Source organism: Calypte anna, chromosome 3 (genome assembly GCF_003957555.1).
Source record: "Calypte anna isolate BGI_N300 chromosome 3, bCalAnn1_v1.p, whole genome shotgun sequence".
In the NCBI taxonomy this organism is placed as follows: Eukaryota; Metazoa; Chordata; class Aves; order Apodiformes; family Trochilidae; genus Calypte; species Calypte anna.
In genome coordinates this window covers 14,056,737-14,084,728 of record NC_044246.1, presented here as the reverse complement: position 1 = coordinate 14,084,728, position 27,992 = coordinate 14,056,737, and the positions used below count along the sequence as shown (strand labels likewise).

The 27,992-nt window shown below is 43.0% G+C and overlaps 1 protein-coding gene across 5 annotated transcripts; it reads right to left on the bottom strand.

The window, feature by feature from the left end:
* Nucleotides 1–2: 2 nt before the first annotated feature.
* On the bottom strand, nt 3–27,978 carry CMTR1 (cap methyltransferase 1). Of its 5 annotated transcripts, none has more exons than XM_030446650.1 (24): nt 27,509–27,978; nt 26,152–26,286; nt 23,311–23,453; nt 20,800–20,958; nt 19,385–19,477; nt 18,711–18,782; nt 17,990–18,084; nt 17,813–17,885; nt 17,407–17,605; nt 14,779–14,897; nt 14,449–14,545; nt 13,108–13,240; nt 12,378–12,557; nt 11,876–11,932; nt 10,881–10,938; nt 10,186–10,254; nt 9,888–10,019; nt 9,258–9,380; nt 8,471–8,562; nt 7,798–7,866; nt 6,343–6,390; nt 5,646–5,758; nt 5,055–5,163; nt 3–3,285 (listed from the first exon to the last, which is right to left on the bottom strand). In XM_030446650.1, the coding sequence occupies exons 2-24, from the start codon at nt 26,279–26,281 to the stop codon at nt 3,153–3,155; spliced, it is 2,496 nt and encodes an 831-aa protein (XP_030302510.1). In that variant the 5' UTR covers nt 26,282–26,286; nt 27,509–27,978; the 3' UTR covers nt 3–3,152. The 5 variants fall into 5 exon arrangements, with proteins under 5 accessions (XP_030302510.1, XP_030302511.1, XP_030302512.1 ...); XM_030446651.1 differs by having other exon boundaries at nt 27,469–27,961; XM_030446652.1 differs by having other exon boundaries at nt 27,824–27,961.
* Between the last annotated feature and the right edge of the window lie 14 nt (nt 27,979–27,992).

The following is a 27,992-nucleotide window of genomic DNA, read 5'->3' as shown; positions in this document are numbered from 1 at the left end:
TCTTTTTTATTTTTCCTATTTTGTAATACCTCTCAGCTACTGCTTTATTCTTATCCTGCCCTCTCCCTTCTGGCACACACAGCACCATAGTAAGCCTGGGCTGGGTTACACACTTTACATCCCTGGTCAGTGATGTCTCAACAGTGTGTAACTCATCTTGAGCATTTGCTTCCTGTGGGTGGAAAAGCAGCCTACCATGCTGCAGAGGAGTGCTGGAGATTGTTCCCTCTAGTCCCCTTGTTCATACACCTGGTAGCCCTGAGTGTGCATTACTTGTCAGAAAAGCCTTTAAAAAGGGAGAGCCTTCAAAACTGAACTGTGCTAGCCAGAATATTGTGGGAAGCCAAGTAAGGATGCACTGTTGAGAACTAAAGGGGCTGTATTGGTCACAGAGACAATCAAAGCAGAGAAGTCAACACAAAATGATACACAGCCTAATAACAATGCATTGTGCAATTAATGTTCACAAACATTCCCTTCAGCAAGACCTTCCTCACCCCCTTCCCAACAAAATCCCTCTGTATATACCCAGACGCGGGGAAGCACAGTGGTTTGTGCTTGCCTTCCTGAAGGGGGATTCAGAAATAAGGTTCAGTGCATCAAAAATTAAAAGCAAATTAAAATCAGAGGAGCTGGAGGCAACTGGGCAAACTAAGTATCTGTTTATAAAAGCGAGCCTGCAGGCTAACCAGGGCTTTTTTGTACCCTCAAGAGGCGTACACCCACCCTCATGTACTTCCTAGCTACCCTTCTGTCAGCCAGCCTGCAGAAAGCCAAAGCCTCGAGTGGAGGACACAACACTTAGCAAAGGAGCCTGGCAAAGGGAGGAGCATGCTTTGCTGGCATTGGAACAGCCTCAAGACAGTCCAAAGAAGTGCCAGAATTCAAATTACTGATTGGTTTAAAAAGCCAGCTGTACACGGGCTTGAAAACCACAGTTGGAGGTTCTTTATTGCCCACTGAGAGAGATTCCTCCTCATCCCTCATGGAAGTGCTTTTGCAGAAACAACCACTAGTGACAAGCCTCGTTCTTTGAGAGCTAAGGGCCACTGTTTCTTTCATACATGTATTCCAGATGCTTGAGAGCAGAGAAGGTCTACAGGTCAGTAAGAGGATGCATTAACTGCTTGTCTTCACTCAGCTACTTTGACCTGACCTAATAATCACAAGTGTGGAAAAAGCAGTTCTGACTTCAGACTAACTCCCCTGCACAATATTCAATATAACTCTTTTATAAGCTAAACTTCTGTCCCCTAAGCAAGCTTTGCCTCCTCCAGTTAACACTGAAAAACTGCCTGCCAACTTCTGTGCTGCATCTTTAGCCAGGGGTGTGGTTCTGCAGTGGTCAAGGCTGCATGTAGTTTTTCATTGTGCAAGGAGCTGCAGCTATTAAGTTCCTTTATACCTGTAGAGAATACTGTAGAGAATTAATACCTGGTTATAGGGACACAACTTGCTTGTGAAGACATGGAAGTGCTCCAAGCTGTGGGAGGCACAGCCTACCTGTAGGATGACATTTAACTGTGTGCTGAGAACACAAAACCTACATGTGATGCTGGGCCTTAGGTGGTGTAGGTGAGACATCTACAATATGCCATCCTTGTTATGGGTTCTTTGGGTGGGATGCAGGGCATACACCTACAAGAGAATATTTCCATGTCTTGCTACATAAAGCTTGTTCAAATTGTACGTAAGGGTATGGAGAGAAAGAAACAAAAATCTAAACTGCTACAGATTCTAGAACTATAGCTTTCTTTAAGGCACAATTCAGACAACCCCTAAATCAGTTTCCTCCCTACTACCAATCTGTGTTGAAAAACAAATCAAGGAAAAAAAAAAGGGGGGGGGGGGGAGAAGGGGGAAGAGAACACAATTTTGCTGCTTAGCCAAAAGCAGTCAGCTGTGTCATCTTCTGATTAATATGGAAGACCTGGCAAAAGGGCCATGGAAGCCAGAAGCGGAGGTAAAACACACAACAGAAGACAACTCTGAACCCAGCACAGAAGTGCATGGCAAAGTCTGTTGACACATACATACCATGCTGAGAGATTCACAGCTCAGTGCCCTCACCCCAGCTCTAGGGCCAAATGAGACATGGAGGGTTTCTAAGTCCCCTCTGACATTTAAAAAGGAAAGTCTGGTAACCTTCCCAGTGGGCACAGTCAAGGGACAGGATTTCTTCTGATTAACCAGCATGGTCAAAGTCACTGAAGCCCTGTTGTTTTTTTACCCCTAACATATTCCCATCATTTCCTCCAAAAAGACCTCCAGCATCCTAACTCACCTGTGTCTTCTTTCCCACTCTGATGATTTGGGGAATAATGTCAACTACCAAGAAACAAAGCACCTTGGTCTCAAATACCATGAGGCAGCCCCATTCAAATTAATCCCAGGATGCTAGCTCAAGATCAGACACTGACCTTGGGAGGTAAAATCCTTGTCACAGCAGCTTCTAGAGGTCTTAAAAAATGCCTTGGACTGAGCACATTAAATCTGTGCCAGGAACTCTACTTCACCCGTGTGGGCCTTTGTCTAACAGGATGCCATCACATAGGAATTGCCAAGTGCCTTGATAAGCAGAAGTGTTGGAGACCCCAACAATACATATTCATGTCCCAAAGCCAGCATTCCCCAATGAGCTAACACCCTCCACTGGGTAGCGCAGGCCTTTGACAAGGCCAAGGAAACAGAGCTGCCAGGAATGGTGCAGAGCCACTTGGATGTGCTGTTGCCCAGCTCTGCCACCAAGACATCACTGCTCCTTCCCACACTCCCAGAGAAGCACAAGCCTGAGAGATCTGGTACACACAGAGCTCCACAAACCTTGCTGAATGTTTGAACAGGAGCGAAGAAAGCTGCCAGCCCCTTGGCCTCATGCATACAGTAGGTCAGGACAAAAGGACATTAGGCCTTGGCTCCAGGAGTCACCACAGGAACTCCAGCAGCAGGCACTACCTGGGCTGTACTCTTATATACACTGCAAGGGTAGAGCCTTGTCCTGTGCCTTCTGCATACCACTCTCTGGTTAGACCACCTCCAGGACACCAGCTCTGGAGAAGACCAGGACAGAAGTTGCAGTCTCCCCAGTTTCATCAGTCCCTGAAGAATCCAAGCTGGGCTCAGCCTCCCCTGCACCCCTCAAAAGAGCGGGGTTAGGGGTAGTGTGCTTGGATGAAAGCCAGCACATCTTCCTTTGATAGCTTCTCTGGATCTTTCCTCTTCTGAGAATCGTGCACTTTGACACCTTCCCCCCACTCCCAGAAGAGGCGGCTGTAATGGCAGACACTGTGGGCAGAAAGGAGAGCAAGATTATTTTGGTAGGGGAGGAAAAACACTGTCACCCCAGCCACTAAGTGCACTACAGAACCAGCTGCCTGAGCAATGGATGCCAGAGATATTCTAGGAGGTGCCTTCAGAAGAGGCCAGGGCACTTACTCACCATACAAAGTCTACAGCCCATAAGGTAGAGCAATTTCCAAGCCTGAGATATTTCCATGGAAACAAGCTTGCTAATTCTGGCTTCACTCAAGATTCAGTTCAGTATTTGCTGGAAGGAGACAGGTCATGAGGGAAAACCTACCTCCCCTCAAGTTTTTGTGAGGAAAAAACTTACCACAGGCCATGGAAAGGCCTTACTGAAGATTTTAGAAAGTCTGCCAGCAGCAGCAAGCTGCAATCTAATCACTCACCACAAACCTACTGGAATCAGTAATAGCTGTATAGTATACAGTAATAATTCCTATGGAGGTTTGCAAATGGACAGCACTTCAGGCTGTGCACAAGCAGCTGGGATCATCCCCTTTCCCAGTATGTAAAATAACCCAGCTCTGCTTGCTGCTGAGAGTTCTGATCCTACAACGCCATCTCTCACTCCATCCATCAAGCACAGCTCTCCCTCACTGCATCAACACAGTCCCAGTCATAATGAAAACAGAGCTGCTAATTAGTGCCAACACAGCAGTGGTTAGTTTTGTACAATTACTGACACTTGATACTCATAGCTTATTTAGTGCTACTAACCTAACAAAGCAGTACTAGCACAGCAACAAGAGAATATGTCAATGGTAATTAAAGACACATTAGTACTTGCTAACCACAAGACAATTCTTCCCTCCTGGAGTCCCACACAAGCTCCCTCCACCTCCTCAACCATTCATGCACGTTCATGCTGACTTACTTCTGAGTACAGAGGCAGAACTAACCCCTTCCTGACACATGGAGGGAAAAAAGCATGGTATGCCTCTGCTTGTACAGTTTTAAGCCTGTTCTTCCATGCAGGAAAGCTTAAGGATTCTTAAGAGCACTGCTGTAAGGTTGGCAAGCAGATTTCAAGTAAGAAAATCAGGAGCCCTATTTCGTATCAAGTTCTTGCTCAGAAGCACAGTCCTGAGTAGTGGTAGTGAAGGAAATCTTGAGACTATCTGAGGGCAGGGTGTACAGAACACCTCCACCCATGAGCCCTGAGGTATCTCACATGCTCAGGATTTGCTGTACTTAAGACATGGGCTTAGCCTAGTACTCAGTAGACACTTCAGCAACCTCTGTGTTCATGTCCAATGACAAGCCACTCTATCCTTTCCTGAGGAGCCGCTACTTTTCTCTTACTCTCTCTTTTTAAACAGCTCCCAGCTACCTACAGGTTATTCCAGAGCCTGGGCTAAATGAGCTGAAGTTTGCTTTTAAATTAGCAGCCTCCAACCAAGCATTTTAAAATACAGAGATGTGGCTAATTATAGTTGCCGGGCTCAATTCCCATTTCCCTGTGTGCAGGAAGGTTCAGTAACTTGTGCTTTGCTGCAGAGAGAACAAAATTGTTATATGTGTATTATTCATAGCAATTAATCACAAAATCCAGATCCAAAGTTTCCCAGAGCTATGAGAAGGTGTCAGCTTCCTTCTGCAGCACACTCTGCTGGTGACCAAGATGCACTTGCACTGCCAACATCTGCAAGAATACAGCACAACAGGCCTGAATGCCCTTCCAAATACCCAGACACAAACACAACCTCACACACATCTACACTTCCATAGCCTCAGCTCTGGATTATACTCACTGAAAGGGTGCAATGGATTCAGAAGGGAGATAGAAGGTTGAATGCTTGGTCATTTTGTTGAAGAAGAATTTTCTCTTGGAGTTTTTGCTGTATGCCATTGTCCAGGGATCTTGCAGAGGAGTCACAGGGATCAGACAGAATATAGAAAGGGGAATAAATATACAGTATAAATATATAGTGCAACCTGGGAAGAGGAATCTGTAAGAATAACTGTGATGCTTCTCTTACTCCTTTTTCCTTCCCTCCCCCAAGATGACCTGCTTCCCAGGCTGTTCTGTATTCACTGAGAATACTTCCTTTTCCCTGCATTTAAGAGCTGACATTCCAATGGGATACTGAAAAATTATCTCATTAAAAAAAAGTAATCAGTCATGTAAATAAATTGAGTTACCCACACAATAGCTAATCAACCAGCAACAGAAAAGCCGATCCTATAAATACCCTAAACCTCATCCAAACCCAAACTAGCAATTAGTCTCTACCCTTTGGAATACTCCCATTAATTTTTTACCCAGTTACAGCAGGAGCAAGCCTGGTCAATACTTTTTACTTGAAGATCCAAAGAGAAGTTAAATAAGGGTCTTTTCCTACCATTCACAGTCCGTACGATGTAGAGTCCTGTGGGCACAAAGTGCCGATCATCTCGGCCAGTGTAGGATAACCGGGGCACCCCCCCTGAGCTCTTGATGATTTTCATCTCTAACCTGGATGTGGAGAGAAGGCACTGATAGAAGTTCCTTGTTTCTCCCTTTACCATCCTCTTGCATACAATATGCTACCTGCACACCTTCTCCACAGTGAGAACAGTGAAAGCCAACAGGGCTGCCCATCACCACATTCTGGAGAATTCATTGCTTCCCCCCTCAAGGCTAGAGAAACCACTCAGAGCTGTCTAGATCAGGCAGCAAACCAAGTGCTGCAATGAAAGATCTGTGATGATCTACCACACTTAATCCAAACAGGATTCTCAATTCAGATATACACTCTTAATCTTTCAAGCCAGTGAGAAGCCACTGACACTTCTGCTCACAAACTCAAGCACCATTGCTATCCCTGCTGTAGTAAAACACATTGGTTGCATCTATAGCATTAGAACTCAGCAGAACCATGCTCTGAGTCAGAAGTACATCAGAAACAGCAGCCAACAGCTGCACAAGCTCTAACAGCTTTGTCTCCAGGACTCCTCAAGCACAGATCAGCATATCTCTCACATCCCTTCCATCCCTGTGCACTAGTGACTGATAACCTCAGTGTCCTCTGAAGTCTCTCATTTGTGCCAATCACTTACCTCACAAAAATCTTCTCTATTTCCTCCAATCTGTACACTTCCTTCACTCTGGGGTAAAAGAAAAAAACGTGATAAAAAAAATATAATTAACTGTCCTCTTCTTCTGTTCCAGCCACAGGGAGTAGCCAGACAGTTCACTTGTAGAGCATGAGGTGGTGGGGCATTCCTGAGGTTCATCCTCCTCAATATTATGCTCCAGTGGCTTATTTCTCCTGTCCTGAGGAAACCTGACACCTGCACACTCATGGCTGTGTTGTTGTAAGGAGCATGAGTATCCCAGCTGCTAAGGAAACTGTGCATTTTTACCAGAGGCTGAGTATACAGAAAAGAACAATCAAAGTCAGGTGCTTTTGTTTTCCCACAAGATAAATTCACCAAAGTAACAGCCACAGGCAATTTCTGGTCTCAGCACGGCCATGCTGGTCTGCAAGTAAAACTTAACTGCCTCGCTTTTTGTTTGTTTGTTTGTTTTGTGGTGTTTGTTTTGGGGTTTTTTTATTTGGTTTGGTTTTAGGCAGTAAGGATTATAGGGAGTCATCATTCTTATGATTATGTCAGACTGCTTTATTGTTGTTGTTTTGAGTCACAGAAAAACAAATGGAACATTTCAAAAGCACTGCCTCTGATCCGACACCCAACCACCCATTTCCCACGCACGGCTTTAAGTATCAGGCTTCAAAGAGCACAGTTTGAAGACCTTTTCACAAGAGTGAAACCAACCAATGTCTACAGCTCTCCTCACCTCACCATCAGTCCCCCCAACATTTTGAGCTCTTCCAGTTAGTGTAATCCATAGAATCATAGAATGGTTTGGGTTGGAAGGGACCTTAAAGATCTTCTAGTTTCAACCCCCTTGCATGGGCAGAGACTCCTCCCATCAGACCAGGTTGCTCAAAGCCCAATTCAGCCTGGCCTTGAACACTTCCAGGGATGTGGCATCCACAATTTCCCTGGGCAACCTGTTCTGACGTCTCACCACCTTCACAGTGAACAATTTCTTCCCAATGTCTAACCTAAATCTGCACAGTTCAAAGTGATTCCCCCCTGTCCTATCACTACATGCCCTTGTAAGAAGTCTCTTCTCAACTTTCTTGTTGGTCCCTTTCAGATACTGGATTCTGTGTCTTGAGCTTAATTGAGATCCTATTCAATCTTTTATTAAGCCACCAAGGAAAACATCCTCTTTCCCTTCCTCCAGCCTCTCTCACAACAGCAGAGTGCTACTAAAGGCACATATTTGAAATCAACCAGTGCACATACAAAGAAAATATGACTGTCTGATATATGAAAGAAGGGCACAAATTCTTCACTATCAGCCTTTATCTTAGATATTTAAAGGCCTTTTAGCCTCTTTCCATTGAGCATAATGGAACTATGAATTTCATCTGCTTATCTTCACACTCCAACACACTGAAACCAAAGCTCACCAGGCTGAGGGAAAGAGTTGTCACTCACCGGATGGGGTTCATATCTGGCCGGCTTGGTTTAGAAACAGCTTTGACAAACTTCTCTGCCAGCTGAATCCTGAATGAAGAAAAAAGGAGAATCCAGCACTTTAGTGAGATCTTTGACACAGGAAGTAATATTTTCAAGTAAATTTTTCAGCAGAATAAACTATTAGACACTTTAACACATGCAGACTGCCTCCACCACTAGCCAAGTGGGTACTGAGCAAGACTTTTTGTCCACCATGCCTTCCCAGTTCAGTTCCCAGTGATACTGGCTATTATCCACTAGGTATGGGTCTCCATAGCTTCCTCTAAAAGCCCACATGATGCTGAATACATTGGTGTATCAGTAGGAAAGTAGGACTAGTAGAGACATCATGTCCCCAAGGAAGGAAGCAGAAGTGCTTGTTCCTTCTGCCTCAGCCACTTATCAGCTATGCCCATTCAACTCAAGTTTATGCAAACTGTGCCTGGCTTACTCCAGACTAAGAAAGGAGCTAAGTCTTCCTTCATACACAAAGAAGGTACAGTCAGAAAAGGCTGTACACATTTCACTTCAGTGCGGGTTCATACACAATTCATCCTTATAGTAGTGTTTCAGCTGACTGCAGTTGTCTCCCAGTGCTCAGTGTTCTGCTTTAGTGTGAAAGCAGAAATAAGTTTCTCCAGGTGCTACATACCTCTGGTTGAAATGCTGGTTTCGAACATCATTGCCATTCAGCACCAAGACATCAAGTATGTGGATGGCACTGATTTTTCGCTGGGCTTTCCCCTAGGGAAGGAATACAGATACTTACTACTCAGGCTGCTGCTTTTTCAGCTTTGATTTACTGTCCATTTTCTGACAAGATATCAGTCTCTTCTAGCAAGAAAGCACCTTTCCAGGTGTTAAAGGCACACAAATTCCCTGCTGCCTGTTGTACAGTGATATGCTGCCCTGCAAACACTGGTGTATCTCACTACACAGTTTTGTCTCAGGGGAGGAACAGGGAACATGGCTGTCATCTCCAGCTCTCTGTGCCATACTACTACTGTGCCACAGCACAAATCCCAGTGCATGACAACACCCTCAGCTGAGGTGCCAGAGGACACACAAACTCCCAGGCAGCAATACCTTAACACTTAGAATCTACCATGAGAACCTTTTCCCCAAGACCTGCAATCACTGCTGAACAGTTATGTACCCAAAAGGCCACAGAACACATCATGTTGGGAATGTCATCTGCTACTGCACGTTGAACAGCAGCAGCACATCAGGCCCAAAGTGTTTTCCAAACCAAAAGCTTGTACCTCTAGCACTGGACAGAAAAAAGGGACTCAATCCAAGAGAGTTTCTCCAAGTAGCATATACAAAAAACCTTGCACGAGGCACAGATGGAACATACAGTCTGCAGTATTTTATAAAGAACAGATGAAACTGCTCATTATATTTGCAGCCACTTAGTAAATGAAAGAATAGCCTCCTACCTCTCCTTTCAGCTCATAAACAATCTCCACTGAGAGAAGAGTATCTCTTGGCAGCTCTGTTTTCAAATCCAGCTTTGTCCAGCGGTCTGACTGGCGACCATCCCAGGTGTAGATCTGTGATTTCTGTGCGTGTAGAAGGCAGAGTCAGATTCAGTCAAAGCTTCATGAGGGCAGGGGCTGAGGGGAGACCTCTGACTAACTGGAGAGAAGCTCTCAGAGAATCTTTCTGTCCTAGGGGTGTCACAGAAGTTTCTTTGTCAGATGTTTTCAGGAAGAACCTTAATATCTTCAGCAAAGGAACAAAAACACTGATTCCAATTTGCCAGTGACTTTTCATACCCAGCACAAAGAACCAGAAATAGAACAGCTTTAAAAGGATAGTGAAGATAATTAGAGAAGCTAGGAAGAGTACAGGTCTCTTGTGTAAGCTGCAGTAACAAAACCAGGGTTAATTTGTGTGAAAAGCAGTGAAGTCAGGAGAAAGAAACATAAAATACTAGCAGTCTCAGGGACTGCTGATAGGAATCCTTTCTGTCCTTTCAGGACAGGAATGAATGGGATGAAGCTGCAAGGCAGAATAACACCGTTGAAACGAACCAGCAAAACTCATGGACTGTTCTCGGCACTTACCCCTAGCCCCAGGAGGAATTTCTGCTCACTTCCAGACACCATACATCGGAAATCCAACACTTGCCGAATTTTCTCCAGTGTGCTGGAATTCAGAGGAGTGGGTTTGTAACTGAAGGTATCGATGTCCGTGCCCTAAATAGCCAAGTAAGGAAAAAGCAAATTAGACACAATACATGCAAGTAGGTAATTGCAACTTCCATATTAAACTAGAACCAGCTTTTTTATCCCTCTTAGTTCCTATGGGGGAAAGTTCTATTCATACTAAGGACTCTGAACAGGCTTCCAGGTAAGGTCTTACCTGGATAAGCTCAAAGAACTTGGACTTGGGATCTGAAGATGAAGGAGCAACACGAGCCTGATCAGGAATCTGAAAACAAATCCAAATAACTGATAATAAATGTTATTCTTTGGCATGTTCATAGGAACTTTCTGGTTTCAACACATGACAGAACACCCTGATGCTCAAAACTCCTGCTCTTGGGATTCCAGTCTGGAGAAGTGATCTAGCAAATAAAAGACCTTACATGCTTTGCAAATTTAATGTAGGCATACCACAGCCCAAGTGGAACGACATGCAACTTCAGAAAGTTTCAGACTAAATCTTCGATTCCATTCATATTTTGATGAACTACTGTTTCATCACGGACACACAATTAGTCTGTGAACATCACTGCTATATCTATGGACCCACCACGGTCTGAAGCTCAGAAAAGAGAAACTGCAGACTCCTAAAAGACCTTTTGGAGAGTGCTGAGTTCACTCTGTGGATGATGAAATATTCTCAGCTTGCAGCAAAGAAGTCTGCTCAGTTAAACCATACACATGATGAATCAGAAACATCCTGTTTGCTTACACAAACAGCTTGAAGTGGTCTCTGACTTTCCCACAAGACAACACATTAAGCCTTTGTCTAGGATGTCCTGTCTGCAGCTCCATTCTCATTTCACCAAAGTCAAGATACCTATATGACCTCCTGCTTTGCAGCTTACTTACCCCCCATAACTGGAGACACTCCTTTCGGATTTCAGCCTGCCGTGGCTCCACAAGTGTCCTAGAGGAAGACAGCAGACTGTTAAGATGGTGAAATCTCCTTGCTCTTTTACATATCACAGCCCTGTAAAACTTGCATCTTTCAGTGTCTGGCTTAGGAACAACAAACATGCATTATTTCTGAACAGGTTACACAAAAGAGGATGCTGCCTTCCCCTCACACCCCACTGCACCCATCTCCAGTCCCCATGTTTAGCTGTGTGTTATGGTCTGTACTACTGATCATGATCCATCCCATGAAAGTACCACTGGGCATCATTATGTTCAAGAACATATGTATTGGTATGAACTTATGCTAATTTCCAATAGCTGAGTACATAGCCCTTATTACAAATAGCAGTGAAGTGCTGAAGGCCACACAAAAACAAGTGTCAATGTTAGGTTTAACTCTTAGATAATTCCTGCCTATCAGTCTCACTCAGCTTTCCACTGCCTATTACCTCTGAACGACACCTCAACAGAAAAGTCATGCCAGGGAAACAGCTATACATTGCAGTGACTTTAAGTTTATGCAAGAAATTAATGTCATAAGGTTTAGGTAATTCTAGGGTTCTAAACTTGGATGCTTTCAATTGGCCCAGGATAATAAAGAGCTATGAACCATGCACAACTTAGATGGTTACTGCATAATCAAATGGGAGTTACTTTTCTGCTTACATCTTAAGTAGGAGCAGGCCTACTTATGGTAGTAAGAAATCATGGAATGCACAGAAGCCTTCTCAACAAGGGTGGTACCAACTTTCAGGTCTCCAGCCACTTACAAGTTTCTGCAAGTAACTCAGGCAGAGACACAGACTGAGCTACCTAGAAGCTCTATTCAGTTTACTGACTCCAAAGACCAGGTAAAGTCAAATCCAGAACACAATAAAGAAGAGCAAAACAATTAATTTGTAGTAGATTAATTCAGTTCTTACTGAATGACAGAGGAATATACTCACGTGTCTTGAACAAAAGCACGAATTTTGGCTAGTGCCTTTATCTGAACTTTGCAGTGGCTGAAAGAGAGGACAAGTTTCAGTCAGGGAGAAAGTTAATCCTCCTCAAGATTCTTCTACTCTTCAAAGTGAGGAAGAGTGCTGGGACAACTGGAGGAAGCCAGCCTGATCACCACTGAGCAGTTATGTTCCCAAAAGAGATACAGAACACATGAAGTCATCTTGGCAATATCATCTACTACTGCATGTAGAACAACAGCAGTACATAGGGTCCAAAGTGTTTTCAAAATACACAGAATGTGAGTACCACACAGAGGCCAAACAGTGAGTAGACAGCACTTCTCTCTGCACAGTGTTCCTCTGCTCTGCTAAGCCTCTCAGGGAGCAAAAGCACAGCAGTGTAGCAGCATCAACATCTACCTCCTTGAGTGCAAGAAGCCACACTGAAAGCCACATTGGTTAATCTTTCTACAATCAGCAGCCCTCACTGCCCATGGGCACTCACTTTTCATTGGACTGGACAATGTAATCATAGAAGTCCTGGTCGCCTTTGATCACGTTCAGTGGGACAACAAGATTCACATCCACGTCAGAGTTGCGCAGCTGGTTCAGCCTGATGTTCACCATGAAGAGATAGTCCCGCACATCATCAATCCCTAGCTTTAATCCTTTGCATATCACATACCTGCAGATCAATGCAGAGAGATCATGTGAATTCAGTTCTTCCACACAGCCAACTTTTCTGCCACCCCCATTATCAGGACAGTTTCCCACATCCCAGGAAATCTTTACTTCTGTGTATCCTTAGGAAGATACAGCCTCACCTGTCACACATTATATATTTTCTATACTCTGGAAAGACTAGGAAACTCAACCCTGTTTTAAAACCCTACAGAGCCCCCTTAAGTAGTAAATCAATTCTGCTAACCTTGATAGCTACAATGATAACACACATTCACTGAACACACTTCACTGAAACCAGAGCTGTTTAATGCAAAACAGAACTTGTTAGATATTCTGTTCCACTGCTTCCTCCCCAGAAAGGTTATTTGGCAAATATTTTTTTTACCCTGTCAAACATCATAGTTTGCTAAGCATCCAAAATATTTCCTCCTTCAAGACAGCTACCATTTGAGGCAGGTCACGGAGCCTCCACTAGACTTAACCAAATCCACCTGTCACTGTATTTTGAGGACAGGGTTTCTTTAGTAGTCCCTTGTGCTCAAGAATCTCACCTCTCTGAGTTGGCAGGGCGGCTTGTCACAGGTTTAAAGATGCACACTCGCTCAAAGCAGCAATACAGAAGATAAACAAGTCCCACACTGAATGGAGTAAACAGGTCAAAGGTTTTGCAGACAAAATGTCCTCCTGTTAAAAAGAGAAGAAGCACACCTATGCCATCAGATTTTAAAGGAAATCACCACGGTAACTTCTTCTTCTGCAGAACTCATAGGAGTGTTTTTGTAAAAATAAACAAAATCTAAAACACATTCATGAAGTGGGCCAATGATCCTTCATAAATCCTCTTCCCCATACCTCTGGAGCAAAGAGCAGATTTCTGTGACCAGGATCAAACCAGTCACCATGCTGTCTCACCAGCAAACTACCTATCCACTCTCCATAATCCCCTTCCAGCCCCAAACTAAGCTCTCTGGCACAGCTGACAAAAGGTACCCTGTGGCAGAGATGTGACAACAAGACATCTCAAGGCTAAAGGAAAAGTAACAGATGTTATCTAAACAGAGTAACTCACTTTCTAGAAAGAAAAGAATCTATGTGGCCTTTTGCCTTCAAACAAGAATCCCAATTTCCCCAAGCAAAAAGCAGTCTTAACAGAGCTATTATCTACCCAGACGGTAAAGACTTGAAGAGGGTTGTTCCTTTAACCACTTCACATTTGAGACTACTGCTAAGTAGATAATTGTCTCAGGTACTTCTAAACATAGGTCACAAGACAAATGTTAACATAATGAGAAGCATTATATAATGAGAAGCAATGAGAAGCACAGAAGTATTTTTATCTTCTGTGTCAGTGCCAAATGCTAACTATACACATCAGAAGAGAGGAGCCATCAAAACCAGATAGAGATGTAATGTCCATCATTTGGCAACAATAAGATACAGCTAGGACAGTGTGAGACATCATTTTGCTCTGATCACAGAGATGGCAGATTTAAAGGAGAAAAGCCACAAGTTAGAGGGAAGGATGAACTGGATAAACACCAGCCCATTCTTGTAATATTCAAGGAAGATAAAACTCAGATACACTGTCCAATTATCACACTGGTGACCTTAGCCCAAGACAGCTACATAACACATTGTAAGAGCTCTAAACTAACACATTTTATCTCATGCTTTTAATTCAAAGCAAAACAGATGTAGGTAATCTTATTTTTCTGTCCCACTTCTCTTAACTTTGTGACAACCATCTCGAGATGTACGAGTACACACTCAGTTCTGCGCAACTTCTGACTCACTACAGAGCTGACTTCACAGCATGTTAATAAACACTGTACCCTCTGCAGTGCCACACACACCTTGGAGAAGGGGGAGGAAGATCAATGGGTAAAACATACCTGTCCGAACAATGGACAATGCTGTAAGGAACTGGCAAAGCATGAGCTGTTTGCTTAGGATCTCTTGCAGATTGTTCTGACCCTCCACTGAGAAACCCTGAAAAGTACATAGCAAATGATTTGTATCTCCACAAATCTCAAAGGATTTTGTACAGATAAATCACAGAAATTTCTGTTTCTTTAAGATAAAAAAAAAAAAGTCACCAGGAATTTTAATACAAGCCTTGAAGCATTTCACATTGTAACTATGGGCACATGTCAAATATCCTACTATCTGCAGGTTGAGGTATCAATTTTGGTCATCTTTGCAAGAAAAAGAAATGGACCAACCCCATCAGCCATTAAGAAATGCACTCCCTTGTGATCAGTATTGTCCAAAACAAAATTCCGGAAAGCAGTAATGTTTTCTGGGCGAGTAATGTCTCCATCTCCATCAATCCCTCCCTCTCCTAAGAGGAAAAGAGAAGATAATTACTAACAAGTTTGTAAGTACAAATAGAAGACCGGTCTGCACAGGTGATCTACTGTATTCAATCAACATTTAGTCAGAAATTACAGACCTTGATAGGCAAACAAGCATTGATACATTCCTTTGTTCAACACCAACGATACTTGTTAATTTAGGAAAATTATTCAGATTCTGTAGGCAGTGCTAAACAAAGCCATATAATAATCATGCTCAAATGATGAGCTGTACATAAGTCTCAGCAAAAGAGAAATCATTCACTGCCCTCCCCTGAGATGAGAACTGACTATATGACAACATAATATTCTTATCCAAGTATGAATGACACATAGCTAAAGCTACTAAAAACATAAGGTTCAACCTCACTGCATAGCTAACCTCACACCTCCCATTTTTTTACAGAAAAGGCTAAATTACTCACATCATGCATTGGCAACCTTATACTAAGAATTCAAATCACCCCAAAGAAACACAATATACTTCTAAACACAGTGTGAACTGGAATTTCAAATAGCAAATGAAAACAAAACAAACAACCCACATAGACAAAAAAAAAAAAACCCAAACAAAAAACCCCAAAAAACCCACAACACAAACCAAACCACAAATAAAAAAAAAACAACCACACAAACCCTGTGAATAAGTTTATAAAGGAAGTCAGGAAAGGAAAATAGGATTTATGCAAGAATGTTCATAGTCTTCTTTCTAAGAGAAGTACATTGTCCCCCAGAATGGTGTTTCTGAGAGTTAATCTAAAGTCTAGTCTATAGCTCACCAATTCTGACTTTGAAGAAGCCCGAACTTCAATTTGGCATTAGTCCCTATAAATCTTCTACAACTACAGCTTCTGTCAACTGAACTGGAGAACTAGAAAGCAGCAGAGATCAGGATGCATGTTAGTGCTCTGATAACTAAATTCCTCATGAATCATCCTGTCAGCAAGTGAAGTGACACTAGAATTTGTTACCATTCTTCACAACAAATATCACTGTAGTCTACTTCCTTCCTGTCACTGGAAAAGAGTTTGTACACATCTCACTAGACTTAATGGCATAAAAGGCAGAAAGAGATCTAGAAAATTCAAAGGCTACTAATTTCTCCTGGTATCTCCTTCTCTTCATAAGAGCACCAGTTTGCAGTGAGTTAAGAAGATCCACATGCTGCAACCATTAGAACAATGTGTTTATCTGCCTTGCTGCCCTTGCCATGAACCTTCTCTATAACCTATCTCATCCTGAAACACTCACCATTCTCTAAGAGTTCACAGCCAGGTGTGAAAAAATGACAGTCAACAAAAGTCTGAGAGGTGGAGGGGAAAAAAGCACAGCAAGGGAAAAGGAAACCCTCTTCCCCATGACCATCACACTTGAGTTTCCTTTATGCAGTCTGAAATAAGGAGCAGAAATACTAGCAATCCTTGTATTTCCCTTCCTGTTCCTGGAAGCTATGCAGACAGAGGGCTCAAGCATATCAGCAGGCTTCATCCAGGAAAAGAGATGCAGCAATACTATACACTTGCTTAGTCTGTCTCAAAGCAAAGTACAACGTGCTACCTTAAACCTCTTTGGATTAAGAAACTCATTTAGTCACAGTGATTCAGATACAGTCTCTAGCCCAAATCCATTTTATTTATCTTTACTAAGAGTCCACAGTCAATTATCAAAGCAGAGCTTAGGAGGTCTGATATAGAAACACACTGCCACTCAGGCATGTCAGGTTTCTATCTCTGGCTCTGCTGACAGATCTTTGGGTAAGTCTGGAGAGATGAAACACCAACCCTGTGAGGACAGGCTGAGTGCTGAGGCTGTTCAGCCTGGAGAAGGCTCTGTGGAGACCTGTACCTGAAGGGGACCTAAAAAACATGTGGGGAGGGACTTTTTACAAGGACATGCAGTGACAGAACAAGGACGAATGGCTTCAAACTGGAAGAGGGTAGATTTAGATTAGGTATTAAGAAGAAATTTTAACTGTGAGAGTGGTGAGACATTGGAACAGGTTTCCCAGAGGATTTGTGAATGCCCCCTCCCTGGAGGTGTTCAAGACCAGGTCAGATGGGGCTTGGAGCAACCTGGTCTAGTGGAAGGTGTCCCTGTCCATGCAGAGGGTTGGAACTAGATGGTCTTTAATGTCTCCATTCTAACCAAACCATTCTATAAGTCATCTCACTCACTGTGTTTCAGACATGAGAAGTGGGAAAAACATTGTAAAGCAACATTAAAGCACTCAACAATTTGTAGATAAGTGAAACACTCAACTATCAATCGGACACACATTCCCAGGGCAGACTGGAAACAGGTGCAGAAGTGTGACTTGATATGCAAGCTCACCAATTTCAACCCCTTTCTCAGATGACAGCCCTCTTCTACCTTGCAAAATGGTTCCTTATAAACAAGCTGCTTTTAAATCCTCATGCTGGTATCAACCACAGTCCCACTGGTATAGAGGCTGCAGAAGCAAAAACATCAGGTAACACTGACACATAGGCTACATACCATAATAAGGTTCAAAGAGCTCACTGGAAGCAGAATAGAAGTCCTCCAGTTTAAAATCATTTGGTCCTTTCAAGGTCATGCCAAATCCTTTTGCATGCCACTTCCGTCTCCACAAGACGTACTCTGAGAAGCCTCCAGGACCAGCACACACATCAGCAAAGTAGAGCAGCTCTGCATCTCGCTCCTTTACCAAGGGCCTCTGCAAAAGGAAACTGAGGAAATTCTACTGACCCAGTAACAGCTCCCATCAGTCAAACCAGATACACCACAGACTCCACTACTCTGTCAAGAGTACTCTTTCAAACACTTGTTTTCCCACCTAGTACCCAAAGGATTCTCCTTTCCCCCCACCTTCTCCATTCTCAGAGTAAGCACCACTGTTTGAAGGTTAAATAGAGGCCCTCACCCCATGGAAGTCCTTAGGGTTTGTAAACATGTAATCAAAGACATGGTCCATATTTGCCATCTTCATTGCAGCCCTGTGAACATATAAATAGGGCCCTATTAAGTTTCAACCTTGGCTCCCACAGCTGGAAGTGGACAAAAATGGGCAAGGGGCTATGCTACCAGAAGTTCAGCAAACCTGTTCAGAAAGAAAACTCCACGGATCATCTCATAGGGGTTAGACCTTGTCCGTGCACGACGCATTTCTTCTCCATCCAGCTCATCAAATACACTCTGCACACACAGAAACAAAATTGAGCTGCACGTGGCATTGGCTGGAGGGACAGGTATGCACAAGCATTTCCTAGCCTCCTATTTCTCTCTCCTAAGACAGCCAACTCTGTGCACAGCTTAGTTCACCAACACAGAATGTTCTTCTATCACATGACACCATCTCTTCTAAGCTGAGATCTTGAGCAAATTCAGTGACTGAAGAATTCTCCAGAGCCTGATTATGTGTTCATCCACCTCAAAAGCAATCCCAGCCTAAGGTATTTCTCTCACATATAAGACATACACTCACACTGTACTGAAGTTAACAGTGGCATGATAACATCTAGAAGAGAGGATGGAAGACACAATAAAAGAAAGGGAGCTAATTTCCTGATCTTATTCAAGTCTTAAGTCTTTCAGTTGGACTAAGAAGTTGTTTTCATTCATCTATTTGAGGTGTGAGGTGCAAAACAGGTTACTGAACACACAGAAACAACCAGGATGTGAGGTCATACCAGTGGCATGGAGGTGAAAGAGGATGTTCTGAGCTCTTGCCAATCACCTAAGTAAACAACTAAATCCTCTTCAATTACTCATTTCACTTGCCTCCCTAAAACTTCAGTTCCTCTCCAAAGAATGGGACTCACCTTGCACTGCAGGACATTATGCAAAAGCTCTTCACTACAGAACTCTGTTTCATCTTCAATCACCATCTTCCTCTGGAACAGCAGGAAAACATGTAACAATTACCAAAAATGGTATCAGTCATTTCAGAATGCAACATGTGCCAGTAATGAAGTTTGCTAATCACATATGAGGCTGTATTAGCAAAAGCACAGCAAGCAGGCTGAGGAATTATTTCCCTTGTTAAGACATCTTGAGATGACTGAGAGTACATTCTATTCAGAACACAAAAAGGGAGCTTGTAGGACTGTCTGCAAGCACCTTATGGCAGGAAATAGAGAAGATTTATCTAAACTCTTATAAATGGACAACAATAGGACAAGAAAAAATGGACACAAGCTGCAACACAAAAAGTGCTAATTAATCATATGATTTTTTTTTCCAGATGGGTTACCCAATACTCAGATGCTCAAATAGGCTAAGAAATTTCCATCCCTGGAGATATTCAAAACTCAACCAAACAAGCCCTTGAGCAACCTGACCTAGTTGGACCTGCTTAAAGCAGGAAGCTGCACTAGCGATCTCCAGAGGTTCCTACAGTCTAGGTTATGCTACAACTCTTTAACAAGGCAGTTGCTTCAGGCTGAGTAGATCTGTGTCATCTTAGGCTGGTAAGTACCAAGATCTAAAAAATTACCTTGCCCACAGTCATCCACTCCTTCAGCTCCTGGGCATCAGGGATTTCCGTGGTACACTCGAGGCACCAGTCTACCTCCTCATAGGCACTGGGCTGCAAACACAAGACATGGGAAGAGCCAAAGATGTTTTTTTCTAGCAAAATACAACAACTGATTGCTCCCCAAAGGTTTGCCTCCCAATCCTACCATGACCTTAAAGTCAACCATAGCATTTTTTCCTCCTAGTCTAGAACATGTTTATTTATTTTAATTATAAATCCAAATAAAACAAAATTCAAAAAAACCTCCACCACAAAAATCCCCATACCACTTTCTTCTCTTTAGAGTCTGATGAATAATCAAGACAAAGCAGAAGCCTAGTACTCTCAAGGTACATTTTAGAGACACTGTAGAAGAGGTACTTGCCAAAACAACACACTTTCCAATGGTTCTTCACACATTCTTTCTCCCAGTTCCTTCTGTAAGGTTCCCTCATTCCACAACTTAACTCAGGCTTCTAACACTTTTTGTAATTTTAAGAAGGAACTGCTTTAGCAGCTAAGATTGAAGTGATGCTACTTCTCCACAAAGAGAGACTGCTAAGATCTACTATCCTTATGTTTATTATAGTATTGTCCTCCACAGGGTTAAATATACTTAGCTGCTGTGGCCTGTAGAAATACACTGGAAAGAGAGACCTAAACCAATGAGCCTACAGAACAGGTCTCAAATTCCTGGCTCTCAAGGAACAACCTCAATCATATTTTCATCTGCTGAAGACAAGACAACTCAAAGAATGAAAAGTAAAGTGCTAAATCATGCACCATACAATATTTTACAAGAATTGCTACCCTTGACTTATGGTGGCCAGGACCTTTTGGCTTACTTTCCACGTGCCATTTTCCTGGGATTCAGTGTTGTGGTTTTGGTTTTTTTTTCTTTTTAGATATAAACATGTGGCAGCTATTTCACACAAAATAATATCAAAACTAGGCTTTACTTTCCTGACAAGATCTATTTCTATTTCCCAGTTGAAGAGGTTGGCAAGACACAGGATTAGAACATCAGAACATTTTATTAGAGACAGTTAAACAGTCCCAGAAAAGATTAAAAAAAAAAAAGACCTGTGTATGTATGAAAAATTCTATACAAAATAAAAATGGTAAACCCAAAAGAGCTTGATACCAATTTTCAGTTACATTCAGTACTTCAATCTCAGAAAGAAATCCTACAGACCACAGCAACAATCCACCTGAAACCAATTTTGTGCCAGAAAATTGATAAAGGTGACAGAAAACAAATTCTGGGACTAGATAAAGTCTACCCAGCAGAGCCACTTAATGGCAGCCACTTGTGACAGACATTAAACATCATACCCAGAGAGCAAATCCTAAACAAGCCAACAGAAAAGGGATTCAAAACAGCAAGTACTTACCTCTGGCTCATCCTGCCAATCAATATTGAGCTCCCCATCAAATCCTTTGAGGGTCAGCCCAAAGCCTCTTCTTCCCTTCTGATTGGAGACCTCAACAATATCCTTCCTGCCTTGGCCATATTTTCCCAGACCTTCTCCTTCCCGGAAGCCCATCTTGGCCTATTAAAGAAAGCAAAGGGAGCACACTGAAACAATTGGACTTGAGTTTATACACTGCTGCTAGGGTCCAGAATTAGCAGGGAAAATGGCATATTACCCATTAAATTACTTGATTACATTTTTAATCTCATTTGGGGCTTTCAGGCCTTAATACTGAATTCACTTAACTGAGGCAGGACACAAAGGAAAAAACGATCTGAAAAATGATGTCTGAGACATCAGCAAATTCCAGAAGGTTCAGTAATGTAGGAACAGACTGCTCAGAGGGAAAAGCAGTGGGAAGCCTGTAGCCATTCATCACTATTCTATGATTCTATGATCACAGTGCTCAGTAAGCACAGAACATTCATAAAACAAAAGGTGCTGGTATAGGAAAAAAAAAAAGTGATGATATTCTTTTTGTGAACATGCACTCACATTTCAAGCATCAGTTAAAACTTTACCTAAAACTCAGAGGAGGAATGAAAGACACACTGCTCCTGAAACACATTCCCATCTCTTATGTTAAAAGAAATATGCTCATTAACTTCTACTTTTTCAGGATTTTATCTTCATAAATTTTAGCAACAAGAGAAAAACAACAAGCAATTTCACTCCCTCTGGTATGGGTGTACAAGAATCAGTAAATACAAGTCTTGAAGTTTCAATTCTAATGAATGTTAGCCATATACTCCTTCAGGTAAGAACAAAAACATTGTTACTGTTACAAGTTACAACATTACTACACTGTAGGAGAAACAACCGGAGAACATCTAACAGATTTTATGCAAAGGTACATGGTGTTTTCCCATTGCCTTTGCTACCTGGCTCTGAATCAGACCTTAAAATACAGACACAAAATGTGACATCCACTGAGCCCATTAGACACCAGTGTTGACAGACTTTTGAATGTATAATAATCATGGATTATTTTCCTTTTGCTTATATAACACTACCAAATCATCACTTGATGTCACATCGTTCTCTATATTCAAATTTACAGGTCTTTACAAAGGCTTTGAAAATTCAGCAGTAAAACCTCCTGTATTGTAGCAGCTGAAAGCACTCATTCTAACTGACTCAGGAGAGACCTCTCCCAGTGAAAGACAGTCTTGTGCTATAGTCAGCAAACTGAAGCCCAGTGACAAAAATGTATGTGGACAGTTTCTGAATTATCAGCAACAGGTTTTATCTACAGAGAGGACCAAATAGCAACTCTCAGCCCCCTGGACCCTTTTCGAATCCAGTAAGAGCTGAAAGTTCTTATGTAGAAGTATGATTCTGGTAGTCAGCAGCACTCCAGCTCCTTGAGGGGCAGGATTTCCCTGTTACCACTTCTAGCAGCAGCTACCACCTCCCTGCTTCTTGCTGAAGACCACTTCTAACTTAGCAAAGGCAGGTGCAAGCTGGACTACCATCATGGAAAGATAGGTGATCCAGGCTCCTGCAAGTACAGCTCAGAACAAAAGGAGACACAAATTCAGTCACCCATTGAGCTACAGAGTTTCTGTCACATTTCAAGTGGCACACAACGATCTGTTTCATTCTCTGCTGCCCTTGGAAATAACTTTTTTTTTCTCTCCTATCAACAATGGAAATTCTTGCAGACTTATGTCTGAATACCACTTATGTCACCATATCACGGTGAAGGTTTGCATCAGACAGTAAGTGTAACACCATGTAGCAAAAGAGACTCCTCTGCAGCCTACTATTGCCTTTGAACTCAAGAACAAGTTACCGAATTTGAAACCACCCAGAGACAATCAACCATTCTCTCAGAACTTCCTAAAAGTACTTGCTTCCCCACACTAACACTGTGCAATCGAGGTGTAAGTGACCACCTTCAAATTTTAGTTGTCACTATCATGCTGTCACTGTCGTTCACAGCATCTTGCCTTTCCAAGAAAGTTCTAGCCCTACATAAAGCAGAGTGGTACTACTTGAAAGAAAACAAAAATATCTTAATAATTAAGGTAATAATTCTACAAAGGTACACACCAGAAAGCCTCCTAGACCAAACAAATTAATGTCAACCACAAAATTTATTAAAGCCTCTCTTACAAGGCATTTAACTGACGCACTGCAAAGTAACATACAGTAGGACTTTTTCCAAGCTCAGCAAGCTGCCTGACGCAGAGATCCTTCCCTTCAAATTCACCTTCCTGCCTTGAACACGAGCCAGCTTTCTTTTTTAACAGATCCCCTTCAACCAAGCTTCCTCAGCCTCCCCCACTTGCTCTGTAGCTGGCTCAATGAAGCAGAGAACATTGAAGGAGGATCAGAGTCAGAATCAAAACCTTTTAAAAACGACTGGTCTTTTCACTTCGCTCTCATCAGGTCTTAATAGTTTGGTCCAAAACTATTTTGCCTTACCATGAGCTTTTGGGAGACACTGTTATACATGGAGTAGCGAGATGAAGTGCCTTCCACAAGAGAGTCTTGTTTGAACTCATTGCTGAAGACTGGTCTTTTCTCCTCACTCTCACTTTCAGACCCACTGCTGCTACTTGAAGACTCTGGGGGGGGAGGGGGGGGAAAGTGAGACAACAAATATGAAAATAAGAAAAAGGAAGACAGACACACCTCAGTAATTGCATTCAGACCTACACAATGTGTCTCATAAAATCTTTTCAACACACTCACAGAGGACACTCTCTCATTGCAGACATGATATGAGAAGCATGCAAGTGTAATACAAAACACCCTGTGGAACCAACACCTTGCTATCTGCCCCTTTGCCTTGGGGACACACAAAACCTCTCTGAGACGATGGATTCCAAGCCCCTCAAAGGCCAGGCAAAGCCCACTACAGCAGCACTACCTTTGCAGAGACCCTGAAGAGCTGACCACGTCCAGAATTCTCTGCCAATAATAATGACAATTACTGACACCTTGATAAAACATACTGTATTTTCATATCTCTAACTTAAAAAAAAAGACCACAGCAAGCACCAAAAGGCCAACACTGCAGAAAGAAGGGAGATTTGCATCCCTTAGTACCCATATTAAATTTCAGTTTGATCCTGCTACTCACCTCGATAGTGAAGATCCACCAGTTCACTACAGCAAATGAGGCAGCTTTTCACCTCTAGAATTGACTGATGCATACAAACCCAAGTGAAAGACAATGTCAGAGACACTAACTAGTTTAAAAATACCCTGACAGAAATGAAGGTTAGAGGATGAACTGAATCAAGTCAATGGTCTAATCAAGGTCATGGGTACCACTATACAAACTCAAAATAAATTTGTCACCTGAATCTGATGCAGTCAAGCCTTCATGGGCACCAAACAATGAAGTCTGTCTCTGCCCAGCTCCACCCCAGCATCTACTTGGGAAGAACCTTGGTCTGTATGAGCTGTACAGTTTCACTGCTGCTCTACAGTTATGAGATGTCCAAACTTCTTTGCTCTGGGTTGGATGTAACTGGAATCTGGGCAGGGATCATGGTAGTCATATCATTTGTCTTGCAGCCCACTCTGCACCAGGTGGGTAGCGAGGGAGGTCCCATAAACCACCAAGTCCTTCCACAGGAGACTATCAGCTTTTAAGATTCAGGACTTGTGTCCACCATAACTATAATGCTGGAGTTTGACAGCACCAACCTTTGAGGCTTCCAGTTTAAGACAAGGAAGGTCATGATTTAACTTGTGTTTGCAATCTTATATACAGACCTCAATTTTCCAATGTCTGTAACATGAGTTGCATTCCTCCTTCCTTCACAAAGTTCTTATATATGAACAAGGTCACAAAGGATTTTGGTTTAGGGTCAATTACTGCATTCTATTTCTCCAATACAAAGCTTCACTTTGTTGCCTGCTTTTGAGCTGTCTCTTACCTTCCAGAGACTGATGAGGTGCCCAAAACACAATACCCACTAATTAAATCTCAAGAAAGGCTCTTCACAGCTCTTCTTGCTTTTAACATTTGCTAGACCATTCTCACCTGAGATTAGATCTCAAATCACTACTTTCCCCCAACATTCTTTTTCTCACTGAAAACCACAATGGGTGTAACACACCACTGAACAATTAACCCTTTTCAAAATGTCCTTGACCTGTATCAATTTGTTTCTTTCACATAAGACTCACAGCCTATTTTGACCAATATATGAACTTAATAATCAAAAGGGGGAAAAAGATTTTTAAAATATTGATTTGAATTTTTAGCTTAGCCCTGAGTGCACACTACTGCACTCCCTACCCCAGCTCTACCACCCTGCACCTCTAACCTCCTCGCTCCCCTCCAGCCTTGGAGACAGGTACACACACCATTCCCTGCCACTGTGATTACTCCCAGACTTACACACTCATTTTCCTTACCTTCACCCATTTCCACAAGATGAACATTTCTTTGTGTTCAGGTCCCTTCTCACTAAGACTTTGTGACCACAGGAAATCCCCAGACAGAAGAAGCAGACACAACCAGGAGGCAACCTGAAATACCCTCCTGGGAGAGTGTAAAACACTCTGCAACAGCAATACCGATCACATAGGGCACTTGCCTCCTCTTTGGTACAACCCAAGCTCCAGGTGAGAAAGCACATTCCAACTTGAGAAAAAGTAGGTAATTAATTTAGTTAACTCTGAAAAAGTTTTTCTTTCTACAACCAAACAGCTGTAAGCTCTTACAACTCCTTCCTCCCCCTAAAAATCACACCAAGCCAGGAAGAGACAGAGCTACAATGCAGGAGCCCTGATCAACCATCCTTTATATTCATCTCAGTGTCTCACATCTGCAAAAACGTGGCAAGATTAACAATTCTCTGTTATTATTTTTTAAACAATGATGAATTATGGGAGTTTTTTATGTCACACCTGCAGCTCCTCACTGTTAAAAGTTCCCACAACAGAGACAACTGCTGAGATGGAAGAGGTTAATGATGCTTATACATTACAAGGATCTTTACAGCTTTGGACCATGCACTTCTCCTCTACCTCATGATCTTCTATGATTTTCTCATGACCTCATGATTTTCTATATCTGAACTCATACAGTTCCCAGAACAAACTGTTTACACAAAATTGTAAAAAAGCTTAAAAAAATTCATACTAATCCTAGATTGTGAACAGAAAAAAATGTGTTTTTTCTCCTGAAGAGAGAGCATGCCCTTGGAAGATCAGGCTATCAACTGGGATTCAGGACACATGGGGTTAATTCCTAGTTATTATCTAGATTTCCCACAGCAGCACATACTTCATCTACAACCTTACCTTGAGTAGTATGATTACTAAATTGAGTTTCATCATCTGAAGTAGAACTGAGGGTTAATCCCAATTCTTCTATCCTCTTCTTCTGCTTCTTTTGAGGGCTGCTAAATTCGGGTTCTGTCCTTCTCTTCATTTTTGCTGAAAGAAAATGAACACACTTAGTAAACACACTTAAGCAAAATAACTTTCACTTGCAGGATGAGGGGTAAGGTGCAGCAGCCTGGTAGCACAGTTCATGCCATGAACTATGCTTCTCAATTTAAGTCTGATTTAGATAAAACTATTGGCTTCTTTTGAACCTACCTTTTTCATTAGCTAGTCAAACTAAACAAGCACAGAAACTATGCAGACACTTTTCTATTAAGGATGACTTGAATTTCAAATCATTTTTCAACCTATTTACCATTTCATGCTTGTAAACAAACCAGACAACACCACTTAGATAACTTAAATACATGACAGTGGGTTACTACTAGTGAATCAAAGACTTATTTTATCCAAACACACCCCAAAAAATGAGAACATAAGACCACTCTAATAGAGATCATGCAAGGTGTAACAAGTTTCTCACAAGAGACTCAGAATACCTCTGACTGTATCTCTGCGAATGTTAATTAATAGGAAAATTCTCCTGCATGACTTCTATAGCAGAACTTTACTAAATACAGGAGCTCAAGTTGGGGGGTGTTTTTGTTTTTCACCAAGAATCACTGGCAAGGTGGCACCAGATCCAACCTTCTGGATGTGGCTGATAAACTTTGCATAAACCCAGAGAAAGGACTGACACTTAAGAAGTTACAGAAGCAAGCTGAGAAAGCCCACAGAGGAAAAAACAAGGAAAAAAGGTGAACATGAAAATGCACAGAAGCTCTGAGCATTGGCTAAACCTCCCTGCTATTGATAAAATGAAATAAAACCCATCAGTGCTTATTATTCTATGTAGAAATGCTGGGATAAAAAAGATGCCCCAGGTCACCATCAGTTTGAACCCTACAAACCTACACAGCATTGGTTAAGGCCAGTGCCTTTAATCATCCCCATGACTCTGACTGCAAAATCTTTTGAAACCATCAAGGCTGCACTATGGCTAAGGCATCTTTTCCAAGTTGATTTCCAATAAAGTTAGCTTACAGCCAATTGGTACTGACCTGCTCATGTGCCAATTTAACGGTTCTCCTCCCTTGCTTAACCCGTAACAATCCGAGAACAAAACTTCCTATTTTTTCTCAGTACAACCCCTCACAAGGGTAACAACACGGTCTCCATCCGGCACTGCTGCTCTTTGCAAGACCCGCTCCCTCCCCACGCTCCCTCGCACACCTGCTGCTTCCCTGCGAGGCTTCAAACGACACAGAATTACCTGCGGGTGAAGGCCCCGATCCCGGGGGCACAGCAGCCGGGAGGCAGTGCCAGCCCCTCGGCAGCACAGCCCCTCACGCTCGGTAAGGCGGCGGCAGCCCCCGACCGTCTGCCCACGGCCGCCGCCTTCCCCGAGGTGACCCCGCAAGCCGCTCCTCCGCCAGCCGCTCGCCCACAGGGACCGCCGGGGTCACGCAGCGCTCACTCCCGGTACCGGGGGTCAGGCAAACCCGCGGTGGGCCGAGCCGCGGCGCCCATGCGGCGGGAGCTGCCGGGAGGGGACCCCGCTCTGCGCGAGCGGGCTGGCGGCACTCACGGCAGAGGAGGAGGCGGCGGGGCTGGGGCTGTGGGGGCCGCTCGGGCCGGCTCCGTGTCCCAGGTCTCCGCAGCCGGGGGGACGCGGGCCCGTCCTGCACCGACCCGGCGGTTTCGATTCCCGGTCCGGCCCCGCCCCTTCCCCCGGGTCCTCCCCGGACCGCCGGCGC

Coding starts and splice junctions, on each gene's coding strand:
- CMTR1 (XM_030446650.1), bottom strand. CDS start 26,281: ATGAAGAGAAGGACAGAACCCGAATTTAGCAGCCCTCAAAAGAAGCAG. Junction 18,783..19,384: donor AGTGGATGACTGTGGGCAAG/GTAATTTTTTAG, acceptor CTGCTGTTCCAG/AGGAAGATGGTGATTGAAGA. Junction 10,939..11,875: donor CGTGCTTTTGTTCAAGACAC/GTGAGTATATTC, acceptor GTCTTCCTCTAG/GACACTTGTGGAGCCACGGC.